Source organism: Sinocyclocheilus grahami, unplaced genomic scaffold (genome assembly GCF_001515645.1).
Source record: "Sinocyclocheilus grahami isolate Dianchi unplaced genomic scaffold, SAMN03320097.WGS_v1.1 scaffold271.1, whole genome shotgun sequence".
Taxonomy (NCBI): domain Eukaryota; kingdom Metazoa; phylum Chordata; class Actinopteri; order Cypriniformes; family Cyprinidae; genus Sinocyclocheilus; species Sinocyclocheilus grahami.
In genome coordinates, this window is record NW_015505450.1 from 132038 (window position 1) to 153975 (window position 21938).

Genomic DNA, 21938 nt, shown 5'->3' on the forward strand with positions numbered 1-21938 from the left:
CTATCGGTAAGCCCCTCCCCTCGAACGCAGATGAGCCAATGGCAGTCGAGTATCAGTTGCGCGGGGAGCGTAACTCCGATATCTGTAGGTTTCAGCGCCATAGAGAAACATTGGAAGATCTGAAGCTTGCATTGTTTTTATGGGGTTTATGCTTAAAAAATGGAAAAACGTTGTGCCTGGGGTACTTGTAACAGTGATTCCAGCTATCCTGAGAGGATGGGCAATTAAATTAATTTTATTAAATTTCCTAAACCCGGAGCAAAATGTCCCATAGCATTCACCCCCAATCCCAGTGAAGACAAAGACGTTCATTTTCTGGTTGCCATACTCTCATTAAGTTACCATTTTCATCTGCTCAAGCAGAACGTTAATGTCAAGTATCTTAAGTTAATGTAACGTATCTCTGGCTAAAACTAGCTAACGTTAAAGTTAGTGAGTCCATACAAACCTAAATAGCGGACTGTTCTCGCGTCTTGTACAGTGTAGGGCAAAAAACACATAAACGAAGGTCTACATTTCACGGTCTCTTCATATTAAACTGGTTTAATGTAAATTAATTTAATCGTACCCTGCGATACATGAACAGTGTTGATCCGGGATGTTGTTATCTGCGATCGTGACGAACGTAACATGAGGCTTCTCCCGCTTGCATTGTGATCTGTAAACCCTCGCTTCCAAATTAATACCCACAATATGTATTTTAAAATCTTTTATATATCCCTCCACGGCATATTTAAGTCCCACTTGAATGGTGGTCCTTCTGTGTACAAAATTGTTCAAAAAGATATAGGGACAAGGTTTTCACACTGACCGCTCTCATTGTAAGACAGTGAGCAACTCCGTTTGTTTGTCCGAGTTCACAACAGTAACTAAGGGGGGCGGGGCTTACCGATAGGTAAACTTGTGGGAACTGACTCCTGATGGTGTGATTTGTGATCACTGTGTAAATTAAGGTTCAGAAATGGATGGCTTCTTTCTCTCCTTTCTCAAGTCATCTGTCCACCCTGTTCCACATAGCTACATCAATGTCACTTTTGCCCTCACATGCTTGAGTCGTGCCCAGAAGGCTTCACTCTCATACACTCAGTAGCCAATTTTCTAGGAACACTTGTACATCTGCATGCTAATGCAAATATCTAATCAGCCAATCATGGCAGCTTTAAACCACTCATTGCCGTGTACTCCAGTGGCGCACACTGTCCCCAGATCTGTGCTAGATCAGCAGAAGTGCATCATGAATATGCAGCTGATAAATCTGCAGCAACTGCACGTCAATGTCATATTCTGGGGGCAAAGAGTGTCCGACCCAGAATTAGAAAGGTGCACCTAATAAAGTGACCAGTGAGTGTACGTTGAGTCTTTCATTTCACCGCTACACTATTTTGCTTTGTGTTTGGCTCGAGTGCATCCTTTGGCATACAGTGTTGTGTACACACTCTAGTATGCAGTACTTGTTTCTGCCACTCCAGCTGTATATGGGATTATTACGGTCACATTCTCCAGTGACCTGGATGACTAATTTGACCTGTCTCCATCCATAATATTTCCAAGTATATGATCAATTACTGTATAAAACCAAAAATTAAATGAAATGTTAGACCTGTCCTGGGTGACATTAACCTCCAGCTGTGTAGAGGAATTAGATGGATAGGATACAGGGGAAAACAACAATGGAAACAACACAGACATTTTTACATACAACACTGTATATGTAATGTTTGGAAATCTAAAATCAATATTTCCTACTGGCACACAAAAGCAAAAGATATACTTTTAAAATAAAAATGCTGACCTTTGCACAGTATACTGTATATTGACATACTGTCATAACTTTAGTTTCAGTGCTTCTTGAAATGTGGTCATACCGTTTTAAGAGCTGTTGGATATTCTTCAAGACAGTGCATTGCGTACTGTGCTGCATTTGCAATTTTAATTGATTTACCTAAATTATAATGAACTTTATTTAACGTTTTCATCTGCTATTTCCTTTATTTTTTCCACCTGTATGGAGTGATGAGGTCTACAGTGATGTACAAGAAAGGCTCAATGAGGGAAGACCAAAGGCAGGGAACACTGGTGCATTCTGGGAACAGCAAAGCAAAGCACTTACCTGACACTACAGCCATGCCATAGGGAGCAGAATACAGAAGAGAGGAAAGGTTATAAGATGCAGGACAGGGCTGTTGCTGGCTTGCACAAAGGTCTGGGGGTGAAAGAACCCTGAGCTGCGACACCAGAGCAACAGAGGGAATGCAGTGCCAACAGAGTTGTGTTGGGAGTGAAAACAGCGGGGCCAAAGAGGAACATACATTTAGGTAGAGGTAAGGGAAAGGGAAAGGTTATTGCAGAAGAGCAGAGGATGGTGGAGGCAGACGGGTGAGTGCAGTGAACATGTGGAGGGCAGTGATGAGAGAGAGAGAGACCAGACCTTGAGTGAGGTGTGTGTGTGTGTGTGTGTGTGTGTGTGTGTAGGATGAGAACGGGGAGTGTTTAATGTCTATCAGCAATGCAGCACCATGTAGAAACTATAGTATTAATAATGAGCATACTTCATTATAAACCTAATAGGAGAATTGTCTTGCCTTGTAAATATCTAAGCATATCTAAGCACTTCTAAGCACTTTTCTCACAGGCTTCAGCTTTCTGAAAGATTTTACTGATGTCTGAGTGAAGGAGAAATTATTGTCATAAGGCTGGTTTGATGTCTGGAGGCAGGAGTACTCACAGAATTACTTCCACATGGTCCAGCGCCCACTGATCATGCCCTGCGCCCTCGTGCCGCGGCTGCCACCATCGCAACTGCACCCCTCTGACACGAGCCTCACTGCAGCAGAGAAACCAACACACCAGTAAATACTCTTCCATAGTGATGCTGTTGCAATCCCCACCCCGAGCTCCGCTAGAGGGCACTATCCTGTACCTTTGCCATTCACCCTGGACTCCATTTCCCATAATCCTTTGCCTGGACTCATCAGATCTCAGTTCTCAGCTGTCTCATATTAGGAGGACTATAAAGATTGCACTCACACACACACACACACACACCTCACTGTTTATTGTTTCCTTGTACCCGTGTTTTCCCATGTTTAAATGCCTTGCCTTTGTGTTTTTGACCTTGGACAGTTTGCCTGGTTTCTGAGTGTTTTTGCTGCCTGGCCTGACCTTTGCCTGTTTGTGTATTACTCTTTTGCCTCTGCCTTGGATGATATTGTTTGCTGGAGTTCGACCCTGCCTGTCTGACTACGTTTTAAATAAAGCCTGCATTTGGATCCACACCTCAGCTGTCATGACTCCCTCACATTACAGATGCAGTCCAGATGTAATTCAGAAGAACATTTTGGTACAATTTTAAATCTTAAAGGGATCCCCGGGTATTAAGACATGTGTAGCTTAATATAACGTAAATGATGTCTCTTACTGAAATATGTAGTAGAAAACCCATGAAAGATGTATGTTATTAAAAAAATTCACATCGTTTTATGCATATTTTGGACTATAGGGGGCACCATTATTTTGATGATGTAAAATGGTTGCACTTGGTGAGCTACTGCCGCTACCTGTTGCTATTTTTACCACAACACAACTCGGAAAATAAAATACTGATATGATGACCACAGCTACTGAAAGAGCTTGTGATGGATGGTGATGATGGTGAAAGAGGTGGTGATGGATATAATCATAGGCTTAAACCAAATGCTGTGCCATCAATTTTTCCCAACAAGGAGTCTAAATGCCCCTGGATATAGTGAAATCTGCGCTGAGAAACTCCTCCAGTGGCTGCGGCGTCATGACAAGCATCGGCATGTTTACATCCTAACAGAATGGCATCTTGCGTTTCTTGTCTTGGCCATCTGTAAGCTCTTTCAGTAGCTGTGGTCTACTAAAAGCCTCAAAAGCATAAGGACTAAAGTGGAGAGAACAAAGAAGTGGGTCTTTAGGAAGTTTTATTCATCCACAGCATCTTCCCATTCTTTTCTCATCTTATTGCAAGGAAAGCAGTGAAGTCTTACATCGCTTCTCTTGTTGCCCTTCGACTGAAAATTACAACCAAAAACCACACAATGTGGTATCGTATCAGTATTTTATTTTCTGAGTTGTGTATTGCGAGTTGTGTTGCGGTAAAAAGCGCCAGTAGCTCACCGAGTGCAACTATTTGACATTATCGATGCAGAATGTACTGTGCACAACAAATAATGGCACCCCCCCCATAGTCCAAAAACAATGTCGATTTTTTTAAATAGCATACATCTTTCATGGGGTTTCTACTACATATTTCAGTAAGAGACATAATTTACGTTATATTAAGCTATACATATCTTAATACCTGTGGATCCCTTTAAAATAAAACACCATGGTCCTTGAAAATAGGCGAGAATGACTCTTGGTATGTATGTGTAATGGCATTTGTTAACAGTAGGAGTGTAACGATACATGTATTCGTACCGAACCGTCACTGTGCGGATGTCTCGGTTTGGTGTGCATGAGCCCTTACAACGAATACAGGCAATTCACATCCAGAAGGGAGCACCCGCAGTAATGCAACGCTGTTTGATAACCGCCAGCAGAAGAACAGCAAATGCCATGAGTTGCGCACTTGAAAACAAAGCCCACTAGACAGTGACCATGTGCTGATTCTGAACGCGTCTCTCACTGACAAAGGAGTATACTTTAAAGGCTTGTGCACTCAACTGTTTGCGAAATGCTGCTTTGTGCTCGTGTATCCTACCTCTCTCATTCGGCGCAAATTCAAATATTCCATAATATTTCCATATTTGCGATGTATCTGAATGTTAAACTATTATTTATTATGTAAATTATAGGCTTTGTACTTCAGTCGCGTTGACAGAGGTGGGTGCGCTGATGTTTAGTTCACTGTATTTTATTTTGATAAAGTACCAACTGCGCTGTCAAGTTAGCAATGCTGGAACTGCAACCTTCAAGGCTCCTCCATCTGCATGTTTTAGATTTTCAGGACTTCAGAACCGTCGTCACCGCAAAGCTACATTCATCTGCATGTTCCAGACTACAAGAACCTTCTCGGCCCTCCAGGAGTTTAGTGTTCCCCAGCACTTTATATTCAAGGCTGTTGAAATTAAATCCAACTTCTTTCCAGCACAACCATCGCTGCCACCAGACTTAGCATTTGGCTATGTGGAACATAATTAGATATTGTAATTTTCAATAGATATTGAATAGCTGATGTCAGCTGAAAACAAATAAATCACATCCTGTTCTTCTTCCTCCTGCAGTCTAAATCAGAGCGCTGTCACTTGTTGGCCTCATTCTTCCAGTACATTGATGTTTCTCAAACTGAATTTCAAACAAGAACACTCAACACAAGCCATTCACACATTTGACAGATGCTTTTATCCAAAGCAACTTACATCGCATTCGAGGTATGCATTTTACCAGTTAATGCACCCCATGGGAACTGAACCCATGATCTTGACGTTGTTAGCACCGTACTCTACTGTTGGAGCTACAGGAACAACACAATTCAGCATTATTTGTAACAATGGAATTTGTGTAATGCATGTTTGCAGACTCACAGTGGGATGTTGTAGGACACTCTCTGGGGTTTGATGAAATCTTTTGGCTGGTGTTGAGCAATGACGTTCCAACTAACTCCGTTATTGACGCTGTACTGGAGAAGCACGGCCCGGTCGACCGTATCCGCCTGATCCAGTGCAGCGTTACAGCTGTCTGTTTGCGACACGCTGCCTATCTGCAGCACGAACATGATCTTACTGGAGGAGAGAGATGGTGAGAGGGTGGTGACTGATTGTATCTATGACTGAAATGAGCAAGAAAAGCAAAGGATGTCTTGAATATTTCTTGCTGTACCTAGCACGGGTCAGATCCAGAGGTCTAGTGATGGCTTGTCTGATCTGGCAGCCGTTGAAGTACAGCGAGTCCCCGTGAGCGTGAGGAGAGAGCTGACCGCATCCGCTGCCCACGCCGCCACCCTGAATTAAACTCCAGCTCTCCTGAGACACCGAACCAGACTCAAAGTTATCCTTTATAGAGCTGGGCAGTTCACTGCTGGACAAAGAGCAGTCATCACCTGAGAAAGACAAAACCTGTTCCTGTTTGTTCTGTTGTAAACTTCACGGAATCACAGAGTTATAGAGAACTGATGCCCACCCTGATGGCCTTCGTCACAGATGCAGACGGGTCCGCTGGTACAGTAGCCGTGACCGCTGCACAGTCCAGGACACGCTTCCCCGATGTACACGTGATCCACGGCCCAGCTGTAGCGCTCGCCAGGGGCCTCGTGCTGGATCCAGCGAAACTGTGTCGCACTGAAGACATCAAGGAGAGTCAGATATTTATAGACATGTGCATTAATGCCTGAATACCTGAGTCCAGCTTGAGGATAAGTCCTTTTAACAACTAACAGGGTTCCTACACATTTTCCATTTCAAAATTCCATACTTTTCCAGACTCAAATTTCCAAACTCTCAGTAGATTTTCGGACCATATTTAACGTAAATAGTTCATGCAGCACTATTTTCAGCTTTATATGTGGTATATAGTACAGTCATCTGTTAATATTCTTATTTCTTCAGGGTTTTTTCATTGATTTTCTCAAAGTGACAACAATAAAAAATAATCTTTAAAAAAATACAGACTTTCTCAAACTTTTTTGTGCCCTCAAGAAACTATTCACCTGCGCATGGGAATTTTTTGCACGTTTACACATTACACTTTCTACTTTTATATTTCCTTTGTGCATCACTGCCATCTTACTATGAATAAAGCGAGAGCATGGATGCATATGAATTAATAGAGATCTACTTGCTCAAAATTTGGCTTTCCTTATGGTAGTACCTCTAATATCAAGGCCTAATGTCCAGTTTAGCACATCCTCTGCAGCGGCGGAAAACCCATGACACGAAATGGGCTGATTGCATAATATGGCTGTGTGCATTGTCCTGTTTGCCAAGTTCAAGGGTCTATAAAAAAAGACTAGTATTGTAAAAAAAGTGTTCAAAATATGCTTTCGTTAGGGCAGTATATCATACTTCAAGGCCTTAGGTCTCTTTAATGCATACTCTGTGGCGGTCAAGACACCACACCGCTAAATGGGCTGATGGCGCAACAGGTGGCTCAGTGTGTTCCACATAGCTACATCAATGTCACTTTTGCCCTCACATGCTTGAGTCGTGCCCAGAAGGCTTCACTCTCATACACTCAGTAGCCAATTTTCTAGGAACACTTGTACATCTGCATGCTAATGCAAATATCTAATCAGCCAATCATGGCAGCTTTAAACCACTCATTGCCGTGTACTCCAGTGGCGCACACTGTCCCCAGATCTGTGCTAGATCAGCAGAAGTGCATCATGAATATGCAGCTGATAAATCTGCAGCAACTGCACGTCAATGTCATATTCTGGGGGCAAAGAGTGTCCGACCCAGAATTAGAAAGGTGCACCTAATAAAGTGACCAGTGAGTGTACGTTGAGTCTTTCATTTCACCGCTACACTATTTTGCTTTGTGTTTGGCTCGAGTGCATCCTTTGGCATACAGTGTTGTGTACACACTCTAGTATGCAGTACTTGTTTCTGCCACTCCAGCTGTATATGGGATTATTACGGTCACATTCTCCAGTGACCTGGATGACTAATTTGACCTGTCTCCATCCATAATATTTCCAAGTATATGATCAATTACTGTATAAAACCAAAAATTAAATGAAATGTTAGACCTGTCCTGGGTGACATTAACCTCCAGCTGTGTAGAGGAATTAGATGGATAGGATACAGGGGAAAACAACAATGGAAACAACACAGACATTTTTACATACAACACTGTATATGTAATGTTTGGAAATCTAAAATCAATATTTCCTACTGGCACACAAAAGCAAAAGATATACTTTTAAAATAAAAATGCTGACCTTTGCACAGTATACTGTATATTGACATACTGTCATAACTTTAGTTTCAGTGCTTCTTGAAATGTGGTCATACCGTTTTAAGAGCTGTTGGATATTCTTCAAGACAGTGCATTGCGTACTGTGCTGCATTTGCAATTTTAATTGATTTACCTAAATTATAATGAACTTTATTTAACGTTTTCATCTGCTATTTCCTTTATTTTTTCCACCTGTATGGAGTGATGAGGTCTACAGTGATGTACAAGAAAGGCTCAATGAGGGAAGACCAAAGGCAGGGAACACTGGTGCATTCTGGGAACAGCAAAGCAAAGCACTTACCTGACACTACAGCCATGCCATAGGGAGCAGAATACAGAAGAGAGGAAAGGTTATAAGATGCAGGACAGGGCTGTTGCTGGCTTGCACAAAGGTCTGGGGGTGAAAGAACCCTGAGCTGCGACACCAGAGCAACAGAGGGAATGCAGTGCCAACAGAGTTGTGTTGGGAGTGAAAACAGCGGGGCCAAAGAGGAACATACATTTAGGTAGAGGTAAGGGAAAGGGAAAGGTTATTGCAGAAGAGCAGAGGATGGTGGAGGCAGACGGGTGAGTGCAGTGAACATGTGGAGGGCAGTGATGAGAGAGAGAGAGACCAGACCTTGAGTGAGGTGTGTGTGTGTGTGTGTGTGTGTGTGTGTGTAGGATGAGAACGGGGAGTGTTTAATGTCTATCAGCAATGCAGCACCATGTAGAAACTATAGTATTAATAATGAGCATACTTCATTATAAACCTAATAGGAGAATTGTCTTGCCTTGTAAATATCTAAGCATATCTAAGCACTTCTAAGCACTTTTCTCACAGGCTTCAGCTTTCTGAAAGATTTTACTGATGTCTGAGTGAAGGAGAAATTATTGTCATAAGGCTGGTTTGATGTCTGGAGGCAGGAGTACTCACAGAATTACTTCCACATGGTCCAGCGCCCACTGATCATGCCCTGCGCCCTCGTGCCGCGGCTGCCACCATCGCAACTGCACCCCTCTGACACGAGCCTCACTGCAGCAGAGAAACCAACACACCAGTAAATACTCTTCCATAGTGATGCTGTTGCAATCCCCACCCCGAGCTCCGCTAGAGGGCACTATCCTGTACCTTTGCCATTCACCCTGGACTCCATTTCCCATAATCCTTTGCCTGGACTCATCAGATCTCAGTTCTCAGCTGTCTCATATTAGGAGGACTATAAAGATTGCACTCACACACACACACACACACACCTCACTGTTTATTGTTTCCTTGTACCCGTGTTTTCCCATGTTTAAATGCCTTGCCTTTGTGTTTTTGACCTTGGACAGTTTGCCTGGTTTCTGAGTGTTTTTGCTGCCTGGCCTGACCTTTGCCTGTTTGTGTATTACTCTTTTGCCTCTGCCTTGGATGATATTGTTTGCTGGAGTTCGACCCTGCCTGTCTGACTACGTTTTAAATAAAGCCTGCATTTGGATCCACACCTCAGCTGTCATGACTCCCTCACATTACAGATGCAGTCCAGATGTAATTCAGAAGAACATTTTGGTACAATTTTAAATCTTAAAGGGATCCCCGGGTATTAAGACATGTGTAGCTTAATATAACGTAAATGATGTCTCTTACTGAAATATGTAGTAGAAAACCCATGAAAGATGTATGTTATTAAAAAAATTCACATCGTTTTATGCATATTTTGGACTATAGGGGGCACCATTATTTTGATGATGTAAAATGGTTGCACTTGGTGAGCTACTGCCGCTACCTGTTGCTATTTTTACCACAACACAACTCGGAAAATAAAATACTGATATGATGACCACAGCTACTGAAAGAGCTTGTGATGGATGGTGATGATGGTGAAAGAGGTGGTGATGGATATAATCATAGGCTTAAACCAAATGCTGTGCCATCAATTTTTCCCAACAAGGAGTCTAAATGCCCCTGGATATAGTGAAATCTGCGCTGAGAAACTCCTCCAGTGGCTGCGGCGTCATGACAAGCATCGGCATGTTTACATCCTAACAGAATGGCATCTTGCGTTTCTTGTCTTGGCCATCTGTAAGCTCTTTCAGTAGCTGTGGTCTACTAAAAGCCTCAAAAGCATAAGGACTAAAGTGGAGAGAACAAAGAAGTGGGTCTTTAGGAAGTTTTATTCATCCACAGCATCTTCCCATTCTTTTCTCATCTTATTGCAAGGAAAGCAGTGAAGTCTTACATCGCTTCTCTTGTTGCCCTTCGACTGAAAATTACAACCAAAAACCACACAATGTGGTATCGTATCAGTATTTTATTTTCTGAGTTGTGTATTGCGAGTTGTGTTGCGGTAAAAAGCGCCAGTAGCTCACCGAGTGCAACTATTTGACATTATCGATGCAGAATGTACTGTGCACAACAAATAATGGCACCCCCCCCATAGTCCAAAAACAATGTCGATTTTTTTAAATAGCATACATCTTTCATGGGGTTTCTACTACATATTTCAGTAAGAGACATAATTTACGTTATATTAAGCTATACATATCTTAATACCTGTGGATCCCTTTAAAATAAAACACCATGGTCCTTGAAAATAGGCGAGAATGACTCTTGGTATGTATGTGTAATGGCATTTGTTAACAGTAGGAGTGTAACGATACATGTATTCGTACCGAACCGTCACTGTGCGGATGTCTCGGTTTGGTGTGCATGAGCCCTTACAACGAATACAGGCAATTCACATCCAGAAGGGAGCACCCGCAGTAATGCAACGCTGTTTGATAACCGCCAGCAGAAGAACAGCAAATGCCATGAGTTGCGCACTTGAAAACAAAGCCCACTAGACAGTGACCATGTGCTGATTCTGAACGCGTCTCTCACTGACAAAGGAGTATACTTTAAAGGCTTGTGCACTCAACTGTTTGCGAAATGCTGCTTTGTGCTCGTGTATCCTACCTCTCTCATTCGGCGCAAATTCAAATATTCCATAATATTTCCATATTTGCGATGTATCTGAATGTTAAACTATTATTTATTATGTAAATTATAGGCTTTGTACTTCAGTCGCGTTGACAGAGGTGGGTGCGCTGATGTTTAGTTCACTGTATTTTATTTTGATAAAGTACCAACTGCGCTGTCAAGTTAGCAATGCTGGAACTGCAACCTTCAAGGCTCCTCCATCTGCATGTTTTAGATTTTCAGGACTTCAGAACCGTCGTCAAAGCAAAGCACTTACCTGACACTACAGCCATGCCATAGGGAGCAGAATACAGAAGAGAGGAAAGGTTATAAGATGCAGGACAGGGCTGTTGCTGGCTTGCACAAAGGTCTGGGGGTGAAAGAACCCTGAGCTGCGACACCAGAGCAACAGAGGGAATGCAGTGCCAACAGAGTTGTGTTGGGAGTGAAAACAGCGGGGCCAAAGAGGAACATACATTTAGGTAGAGGTAAGGGAAAGGGAAAGGTTATTGCAGAAGAGCAGAGGATGGTGGAGGCAGACGGGTGAGTGCAGTGAACATGTGGAGGGCAGTGATGAGAGTGAGAGAGAGAGAGAGAGAGAGAGAGAGAGAGTGCAGTGTGAGGACCAGAACCTGAGTGAGAGGGATGGGACTGAGATATGTGTGTGTGTGTGTGTGTGTGTGTGCGGAGAGAGCAAGGACTGTTTAATGTCTATTGGCAATGCAGCACTATGTAAAACTATGGTATTAATAACGAGTGTTCTTTATTATAAGCCCAACAGGAGAATGTACTGGCAAATCTAAGCACTTTCCTCACAGGTGTCAGCTTATGTTATCCAAGTTTTACTGATGTCTGAGTGAAGGAAAAATGATTGCCATAATTAAAGGCAGGAGTACTCACAGAATGACTTCCACGTGGTCCAGTGCCCACTGATCATGCCCTGCGCCCTCATGACGCGGCTGCCACCATCGCAACTGAACCCCTCTCACACGAGCCTCACTGCAGCACAGACACAAACACAGCAATAAATGTACTTCGATAGTGATGCAGTCCAGACATCATTCAGAACAATTTTAAATCTTAAGATAAAACTCCAGGGTCCTTGAAAATAGGCAAGAATGTCTCTTAGCATGTAAGTGTAATGACATTTGTCAACAGCATTTAAATGTTCCAAACATATGCACAACATATTGTAAAAAAAAAAATAAATAAAAAAAAACATTTTCTCACAAAGCTCAAAGTCTTGAGGAAGCACAAACGTTTGGGACATGCTTAAGATATTTGCAGAGAAAGAGGACCAGTGAGGCATGATACGTATCTCACCCATAACCACAAGAGTTTTCAGACATCCCAATAAGGACCGTCTTATTCATAGATGGCTCAAAGCAACCCACTGCTGACGACGTTGCAGAAAGAGTCCTAGTGGATCAGCTGCTATACACACACCCAAATGCATACAGCAAGCAGTGAGCGTGCACGATCCCCAACCAGGACAGAAGCGCTAAGGGCCACCCAAAACTAGTCCAGGAGAAAACATGACTGGAAGGATCCACTGCATGTGATGAAGCTCCGGTTCATGCTCTAACCAGATAGATTTCTCTAACAGTATATAGGTGACAGGAACTAAATTCATCAATGGAGTGCCTCACAACCAGACTGTCCTCTTCCTATTTCACAATAACAGTTTTTTTTACAATCTCTAGGACACATTTCTCAATACTTAGGTCACTTTTCAAAGCTCTTCACACATTTATCATTGCTTTGGCACAAAATTCAATGGAATGAATCTTTCAAATGACATGCGTTCTTTTCTCACTCAGACACCAACAGGCCAATCTGCACATGTTCATTTACTCTTTACCAAACTGTTCAACTTGCTGCGAGTAAAACAGCTATGTACCTCAGTTTACCACAGTAAGATTTCTTGTCAGAGAGGGGGTAATTGAGTCTAACTGATACGGATATGAGAGTGTAATAAAGAAGGTTGTGAAACACTATGAAAGAATAAATCTTTAACATTCCTGGAGTCAACATTAGCCAGTGGCCCTTCTGAGGCAAAGAAGTACAGTGCATGTTATGTATGAGTGAAACTGAAACACTGAAAAGCCCATGATTCAGCTCCATCATGATAGATGCAAAGCCACAGACTCTTCATTTCCAGAAACAGAATGACATCTCTGAGTTCAGCACTTACCCCATGCCACTTACACCATGAACCGATGGACTGCCTAGGTAAGAACCATTTCAAATCAACTTTGTTTTAACCAACAGCACACAACAGAAACTAAATTGAGCATTTTCTCTTCATATCCATTCAGAGAACAATATACGCTTAATGAGCGCTGACACAAAAATGTTGACAAATTCTATTAAGTCCCTTCTGCTATTAAGATACATGAATGCATAAGTGATAGTGCAAACATTCAGAATAAACTTTGAACTCTGCGTTCAGCACATTGCCCAAATTACTTTGGAAAGTGACTAATGCACAGGCAAAATCATGAAGACACTGCTTTAACTGTGAACTTCAAATGCAAATATTATTGGATCAGAAAGGTGCCAAAGTGCAATCCCCTCCTTTTGAGTAGAGTTGGGTACCGAAACCATACCAATGTAACCGGTATGTACTCGTACCGAATCAGAACGCAGGTTTCGGTGCCACTTAAATGCCTGAGCGATCGATTTAAATATTTGTCCTGGTTCTCCGAAATGGACGTAAGAAGCATGGGCGTCGCTAGGCCATTTTTAGCGGAGCTATAGCGATTAGCTCCATAAACGGTTCACAAATTCGTGATCGCCTCAGTCAGTCCTCTTTAAATTTCATATGAAACGCCGGCAGACTTCGTCTCTTCCCCATCATCCACAGACATCCGCGGACTCACACAGAAACAGAGGACACAAGGTGTGTGTGTTTATCCATAGATTGTTATAATATCTGTATCTGTGCAGTTCTTTGTCATAAATACAGTTTACAAAAGGTCACGAGGGAGCAAGCGGTTTCCCATCTACTGTAAAGTTTTCGCTGACACCTCATCACACCACAGCTGTTTCCTCCAGCGGAAATCCAGCCCTTAACACATATGAACGTATACTTTATAAAACGATCATGTTGCTATTTTCATTTGAAAATGTAATATTTAATATAAAACATATTACAGCGCATGTGGCACACAGTCATTCAGAGAACTGATTAAAGACAGTGACAGACAGCACTCAGTCAGTTCACTCATTTTAACTAAATATCAGAGTGATTGACATGAGATACAGTAGAAACATTATGTGTGGTTTTGTATTAAATATAGTTTTGTATTAAATAATGACCTAGATCGTGAAATACATTTATTAGCCTTAAGAGTAAGGGAAGCACACCTCGGGAAATGAGAGCATCCGAGGAGCATGTGAATGCTATGTATATTTATTTTAATGTTATCCATCGTTTTTTTGTGGCTCTTTTTTTAAAGTATCAGTTCAGGTACCGGTACCGTTTTAAAAGTATTGATTTGGCACCGGTATCGTAAAAAACCCAATCGATACCCAACCCTACTTTTGAGGAAGGTATGCAAAGCGTTCAGAAAAAGAGTTCCCTTAGACCAGAAGTGAATTACTGTAAGTTTGGGAGGTGTTCTGAGTTCAGGGAGTTTGGAGACAGTAACAACAACTTGTCCCGCAACCTTCCCTTCAAGGCCCCTCCATCTGCGTGTTTTAGATTTTCAGGACTTGAGAACCTAAAAGGTTCCTTCATCTGCATGCTCCGGACTGCAAGAACCTTCTCGGCGCTCCAGGAGTTTAGTGTTCGCCAGCACTTCATATTCAAGGCTGTTAAAATGGAATCCAACTTCTTTCACCCACTGCAACACGGAGCAGCACAACCAGAGAAAGCTGTCGCTGCCACCAGACTTAGCATTAGACTATGTGGAACGTAATTAGATATTCTAATTTGCGATAGATATTGAATAGCCAATGTGAGTTGATAACAAATAATGAGAACAAATAAATCCCATCCTGTTCTTCTTGCTCCTGCTAAATTTCCTCCTACAGTCACTTTGTGTCTGCTTCATTCTTCCAGTACATCGATGTTTCTCAAACTGAATTTCAAACAAGAACACTGAACACAAGCCATTCACACATCTGGCAGATGCTTTTATCCAAAGCATCTTACATCACATTCGAGGTATACATTTTTCAGTTCACGCACCCCATGGGAACTGAACCCATGATCTTGACATTGTTAGCACCACGCTCTACCGTCTGAGCTACAGGAACAATATACAACTTACAAGCAATTCAGCATTATTTGTGACAATGTAATTTGTGTAATGCATGTTTGCAGACTCACAGTGGGATGTTGTAGGACACTCTCTGGGCTTTGATGAAATCTTTTGCCTGGTGTTGAGCAATGACGTTCCAAGTAACTCCGTTATTGATGCTGTACTGGAGAAGCACGGCCCGGTCGACCGTATCCGCCTGATCCAGTGCAGCGTTACAGCTGTCTGTTTGCGACACGCTGCCTATCTGCAGCACGAACATGATCTTACTGGAGGAGAGAGATGGTGAGAGGGTGGTGACTGATTGTATCTATGACTGAAATGAGCAAGAAAAGCAAAGGATGTCTTGAATATTTCTTGCTGTACCTAGCACGGGTCAGATCCAGAGGTGTAGTGATGGCTTGTCTGATCTGGCAGCCGTTGAAGTACAGCGAGTCCCCGTGAGCATGAGGAGAGAGCTGACCGCATCCGCTGCCCACGCCGCCGCCCTGAATCAAACTCCAGCTCTCCTGAGACACCGAACCAGACTCAAAGTTATCCTTTATAGAGCTGGGCAGTTCACTGCTGGACAAAGAGCAGTCATCACCTGAGAAAGACAAAACCTGTTCCTGTTTGTTCTGTTGTAAACTTCACGGAATCACAGAGTTATAGAGAACTGATGCCCACCCTGATGGCCTTCGTCACAGATGCAGACGGGTCCGCTGGTACAGTAGCCGTGACCGCTGCACAGTCCAGGACACGCTTCCCCGATGTACACGTGATCCACGGCCCAGCTGTAGCGCTCGCCAGGGGCCTCGTGCTGGATCCAGCGAAACTGTGTCGCACTGAAGACATCAAGGAGAGTCAGACACTTATAGACATGTGCATTAATGCCTGAATACCTGAGACCGTCAGCAATACTAGTGACTTATGGATAAGCCCTTTTAACAACAAACTACCTCCACACATCTTAATGATAATGCAGTCTCTCAAAAAGACCCTTTAAGACCCTAAAAGCCATACCCAGATGACACATGGTCAGGCAGCTGAATGGTGACTCTGGTCCACACTGAACTGTTGACGGGACTGTAGATCGTGGACTCGTGGAACTGGAAGGGTGAGCAGCCCACGTTGTTGGCAGAAGAAGGGAGACAGGCAGACTGGACTAACTGCCACACATCTGACCTGTGGAGGAAAGGAACTTCATTACTAGACAACATATTACCTCTTCCTTTCTTTTCCTACTCCCCTTCCTCTCTCTCAAAAGATAACGTTCATTAACACTGGGCTTTGACAATAGATCAGGGTGTCCAATCCTGTGCCTTTAGGCCCACTGTCCTGCAGAGCTCAGCTCTAACCCCAATTAAACACACCTGAACCAAGTTCAGCAGGACTACTAGAATCTTCCAGGTAGTTGTGTTGGGACAAGTTGAAGCTAAACTCTCCAGGACCAGGATTGGACACCCATGCAACAGATAAAAGGAGGAGAAAGTTTGCATAGAGATGATCTTGCAAAAATGGAAATAACAATGGGTGCAAACTGGAGCTGTACCACGACCAGGATGCCATATGATTACAAAAATTAAGGAGGCTTCACATGCACATCTGTCGCCTGTACTCACCTGGCATCCTTTCTGTACTGTACAAGCACTGAATGACGGTCATCACATCGGTCTGCCTCACAGCCAACCACAATCTAAAGTGGACAAAGACCAGAGTCACTGTATACCTGTGTGTTTACGTGTGAAAACTGAATGATCTCAAACATCTTGTGCTCAAACCTTGAACTGTAAGATGTATCCAGGTTGAACAATGAGTTCACGGGTGGCCAGTATGTTGTGCGACCCATCTTGGTTCTTGTTGGGCCAATACAAGTGGAACGACGGATTTCCGCAGAAGCCGGCCGTACGGACAGCATTGGGATAGAAGCTCCAACTCTCTTCATGAGAGACACCCTCTGGAGGAAGGAGAACATTAGTGCAGCTCTATAATATGGACAGAAGCCAGACAGAAGTCTCATGTTTTTTTCCTCGTTCCAGGATCATATTTCACTGATCCAGACTTCAGGATATCTCAATGCCACTGTGAGTAACCCGTGACTGACCGTCATCAAAGGTGTCCAGGAGGGTGCTGGGGTTGATGTCAGAGCCTCCCACGAGGATGTTGTCTAAAGCCCACTGAGCGCGCTCCGCACTCGACCGGACCAGGCCCGACAGCAGCGAGAACGGCTGCCACCATCGCAGACGAGTGGCGTTGGTCAGCGCTGTCTCCGGCAGCACGATGTAATCTCTCCTCACAGACACGTACTTCAGATAGTCCATCTCATGGAGCAATGTCCAAGACACACCTTACAGAGAGAACAACTCAATCAATTCATGTGACTCGTGTCTTCATGAAACGAAAGATGAGAATGATTTTGCATTTGTGTTATTAATGAAGAAGCATACCTCCATCAATAGAATAATCCAGTAACACACCCTCTTTCCGACAGGTTGGACGATGGCACAGAGTCACGTTCTCCTCGCTGCCGATTTTAGCCCAGTACTCCACAAACCTGGAGCGGCAGCACAGGCACATGTTATTAATATGAGAATACATTTAGTCTTATCTAGTTCTTTTTTTTATTATTATTTCTTAGGTTTTTAAAAAGAGCAGCATCAAGAATTGCATTTAATTAGAATGATAAATGCTTAGAATATGTACCTCATGCAAAGGAAGAAGCAAAACAATGCTGTTTCTTTCCTTGCGAAGAAATCATAAACTACATATTGTAGAGTTATATGACTAACATTACTGTAATACAGCATTTAATAAAATGGAGAAATTAGAAAGTGTGAAAAGAACACGTTCCTGCCTAACCAAAAACAAACCTTAAAATGTGTTCTGGGAAGTAAATATTGTTAGCTGGGTGGTTGGGACTAAACAGTTGAGGTGCTCAGCTACATCATGCTAACATCGACAATCTCTCTGAGGCCTTCCGAATAAAGGCCTCTGATGTCTGTGAAACCGTGAAGGGTTTGACGTACAGTATGATATGTGTGTGGCAGAACTTAGAAAGAAAAATGCTCTGTGTAGTTACTTCGCCCCACGCAGGTCCAGATCACTAGTAACCGCTTGTCTGGCCTCTGCACCATTAAAGTACAGTGCTGTTCCCTCCACCAGCACCCTGCAGTCAGTACAGGGGTATCCGCCTTCCAGCACCTGCCACTGCGGCCCGTGGGCCCCGTCCCAGTCAAACCGCTCCTTCAGCGACGCCTGCTGGGGACACAAGGAAAGCCTGATGTCTGCGGAGCTCACGTGCACATTCACACGTCGGCTGTCTCACGCTGGGTTCTGGTTTACCTTCAGCGTGGTGCTGGCGTAGCAGCTGGGCCCAGTGAAGCCCGGGTCACACAGACAGTGCTGGTCCAGACAGTCTCCGTGACCTCCGCAGTGGTTTTCACAAGCAGGTCCGATGTAGAAGTTCTCCACCGCCCACTGCGTATCTGAATGCCTCTGATAGAAGCGGAAGCGCACCGCTCTGTGAACGACACCAGAACATCCATCACTCACCTGAAGATTATAGAGAACTCTCATTCCTGTGCTCTTAGAAACACTTGCAAAAGTGTTCTCAAAGCAAATAAAACAGAGTAGATGCACTTCACTTTGTGTCAGAAGGAATGTGGTTGAGTTTGTTGATTCAACCAGTACTTGACTACTACTGCATGAAAAACCGTGTCTTTGGTAAACTGAATCATGGTGTGTTTTTGCTGTTCGTGATCCTCTGCTGACATGATGAATATGAGTTTATTTATTAAAACTGGTTTATTCTCCTTGAGAAATGACTCTAGCATTGGAAAAACACAGTAACTGATTTCAGCTACATGTACAAAGCAGTGTCTGCGATCTCTCACGTGTCTGCGAGACCGTCTGGTAGAGGATAAACCGCTCGCTTCCAGCCGTCGGCCGGGAAGAACACAGACGGCTGCGACACCAGTCCGGCACAGCGAGGATCTGCAGGTAAACACTGAGGAACCAGGTACTTCCAGGTCACACCGAAGTTCACGGAGTACTGAACATGAACCTGTCTCTCTGCAGGCTTCTCCGGCACACTGCAGCCAACCGCAATCTGACAAACAACACACATACTTATCCATCTGCATGCACAAATAATCACAGTTATGACTAAAACCCGTCATAGAAACGATACCTAAACAAACGAGTGATTGCCGAGAGCATGCGTGCATCAGTGAGAGTTTACCTTGAACTGCATGACCCAGCCTTTGGCAGGAACTATGTCATGTGTAACAGCATAAACTTCCTGTCCATCCGTGTTGCCACACACCATGACACCGTCTGGAGAGCTGCAGAAACGCTTCACGGAGCAATCTTCAGAAAACAGCCAGTGATCGCTCACTGAAATGAAATAAATTCAGATGAGTATGAGTACTGTAAATAGAGGACAAGTGAGAGTAAGGATGAGCTTTGGTTACAGTGATCCTGTGCCTCTGACTGATGGAGGTTTGAAGACAAAACATCACAGTTATTTAATACAACTCCATAGTTAGATGGCTTAATCCAAAAATAAAATCAAACACTGTACAATTAGTCACTAAGACCCTTTTGTCAATATTTTGGTTTTTCATGTGGCTAAACTGCGACCATTTTCCATTGATTTGAATCTCTGTCTACACAAATTCTTTTCTCATTTAGACACAAAAACTGTGTAAAACCACAAAAACAAAAAATTTACCTGCAGGCCAATTTACACACTCTTTTCAAAACAGTTCAACTTAAGTTCAAAAGCTAACATAATCCAAAAGTGAACAAGACTGAAATTTGCTATATTTCTACAGTAATACCATACTGAAATATATTCTAAATCTAAAAAAACGAAATAGCATCAAAACAATTAAATGTAGCTGAACACCTACACAGTGTTAGTCTTTCAATTTCATTACCATCTGTACAAAAGGGGAAACTTTTGTTGATCCCTTATAAGGTGTGTGTGTGTGTATGTGTGTGTGTGTGAGTGAGTGTCTGTGTCTGTGTGTGTGTGTGTGTGAGTGAGTGTCTGTGTGTGTGTGTGTGTGTGTGTGTGTGTGTATGGAGAGTCCCCATAAACCATAAAAACAAACCTGTGTGTGTGTGTCTGTGTGTGTATCTGTAGACGTGATCTCGTACCGATGGTCTCCTCGTGGATGACGGATGAGCCGCTGTGTCGTGTGTGTGTGCTGTCAGCCGGCGCTCTCTCATGGCTGGGCAGCGCCGCTCCTCCAAACGTGTCTGAGATCTGAGCGTGAGCATCTGAGCCGGAGATCAGCACATTATCCAGAGCCCAGTCGCTCCGATCGGCCCCGTCATGCTGCGGCTGCCACCAGCGGATCCGGACACCCACGGCTCGCGCAGCAGCGGGCAGCAGAACATTCACAAACCTACAGGAGAAAACGTTCATAGTTACAGTGTGAATGCACTGAACACTTCAACAGAGGACCTTTAATTAATTGAGTTAAAAACAGTTCTGCTCTTCCCTCCTGTTACTCTGTGCTCAGAACAGAACAGTAGCATGCTGATTACTGTGCACTATGCACTATTTTGAAAAACAGTGTGCAGCATGTAAGGATAAGTATTTCAAACAGTACTATGCTGCACTGTTGTCTGATGACATTATAAGGTGTCCCATGTTTAACTGAGTGAGAAGACTTCAGTTACACAACATCTGTACAATTGTACAATATGCATGGAGTGCAACGTCGATCTGGGAACTGTAAGAATCACTGTTGGTATTGTTCAAATCAAGAAGATCACAGTGCTAGCAGAGAGACTCACTCAGGCTTGCTGTACTGGTCGTAGAAGATCTCGGTCAGCAGATTCCAGCTGATCCCCGCGTTCACACTGAACTCCAGCAGAATGCCCTGATTACGGTTGCTGGGTGCGATCATACAGCCGTACATGAAGTAGAACTGGATGAATTCAGCACTGGTCAGATTCAAATCCACCGTCACCAGCTGACGAGAGCAGCTCTGGCCATTAGACAAACAACAGCAATGATACATGACACTCCGATTCATTCAAAACTACCCTCGCTTACACAAACAGCACTGTAGCAATACGGTCACGTATCCTGAAACTTTACTACAACAGACAGAAAGCTAGACAGACAGACAGACAGATTTTCCTTCAACAAATGATTTCCATGGAAAGGTTTTGAAGAATAAACTGATGATATCTGAGATGGAGTTTGACCAGAGATTTCACGGTCTGCTGAAAGTAAAATTGAGCTTTTGTGCCTCATTCTTAAGCTCACATCGCAGTGAGAACAGCATCCCTACGGTGAAAGACAGCAGGAATGGGAAACTCATAAAGAGAGAATGAAAAATAGATGGGCCAACTATAAAAAAAAGCCTTTGAGGAAAACAAGCTGCAATCCTAAGACTCCTGGGACACAATCTTCAGGAAAATAAGCTCTTTGCCAATGGTTGTTCTCAGTATTAACTCTGGGAGCTGGAATACTTATGAATTTGGTTATTTTGTTTTTAGTTTTCATCTATAGTTAGTTTTTCTGACTTCATGATATTGTGATTTCATGCTGCAATAGTGTAATTTAAAGACTGTGAATGTGAGCATCTCAAGAACTCCTCAGACTGAAACAGAGACTGAAGGACAGATGGTTGTACCCCACTGAAGTGCAGCGCTGATCCTGAGGCCACGGCTCCACAGATGCTGCTGATCTTGCCGCCGGTCAGCAGGTGCCAGTGATTAAGCGCCGGAGCTCGACTGAAACTGTCCTTCAGCTGAGCGGGCAGAGAGACCAACGGTTTATCGCAGAGCTCACCGCCCCACTCAGGGTCACATCTGAAAGACAAGAGCCATGA

General features: G+C 43.4%; 1 protein-coding gene across 1 annotated transcript in view; it reads right to left on the reverse strand.

The window, feature by feature from the left end:
* The window catches only part of reln (reelin), a 95699-nt gene that overhangs the window by 2189 nt on the left and 71572 nt on the right, over positions 1-21938 (reverse strand). The window contains 16 exon segments of the mRNA XM_016291464.1: positions 2726-2824; positions 5550-5747; positions 5845-6064; positions 15772-15929; positions 16108-16269; positions 16707-16780; positions 16866-17041; positions 17189-17431; positions 17532-17638; positions 18164-18342; positions 18427-18604; positions 18978-19192; positions 19325-19479; positions 20248-20498; positions 20893-21086; positions 21741-21938. The exon segment at positions 21741-21938 is cut by the window's right edge and continues 1 nt beyond it. Of these exon segments, the coding sequence (XP_016146950.1) occupies positions 2726-2824; positions 5550-5747; positions 5845-6064; positions 15772-15929; positions 16108-16269; positions 16707-16780; positions 16866-17041; positions 17189-17431; positions 17532-17638; positions 18164-18342; positions 18427-18604; positions 18978-19192; positions 19325-19479; positions 20248-20498; positions 20893-21086; positions 21741-21938 (2807 nt within the window).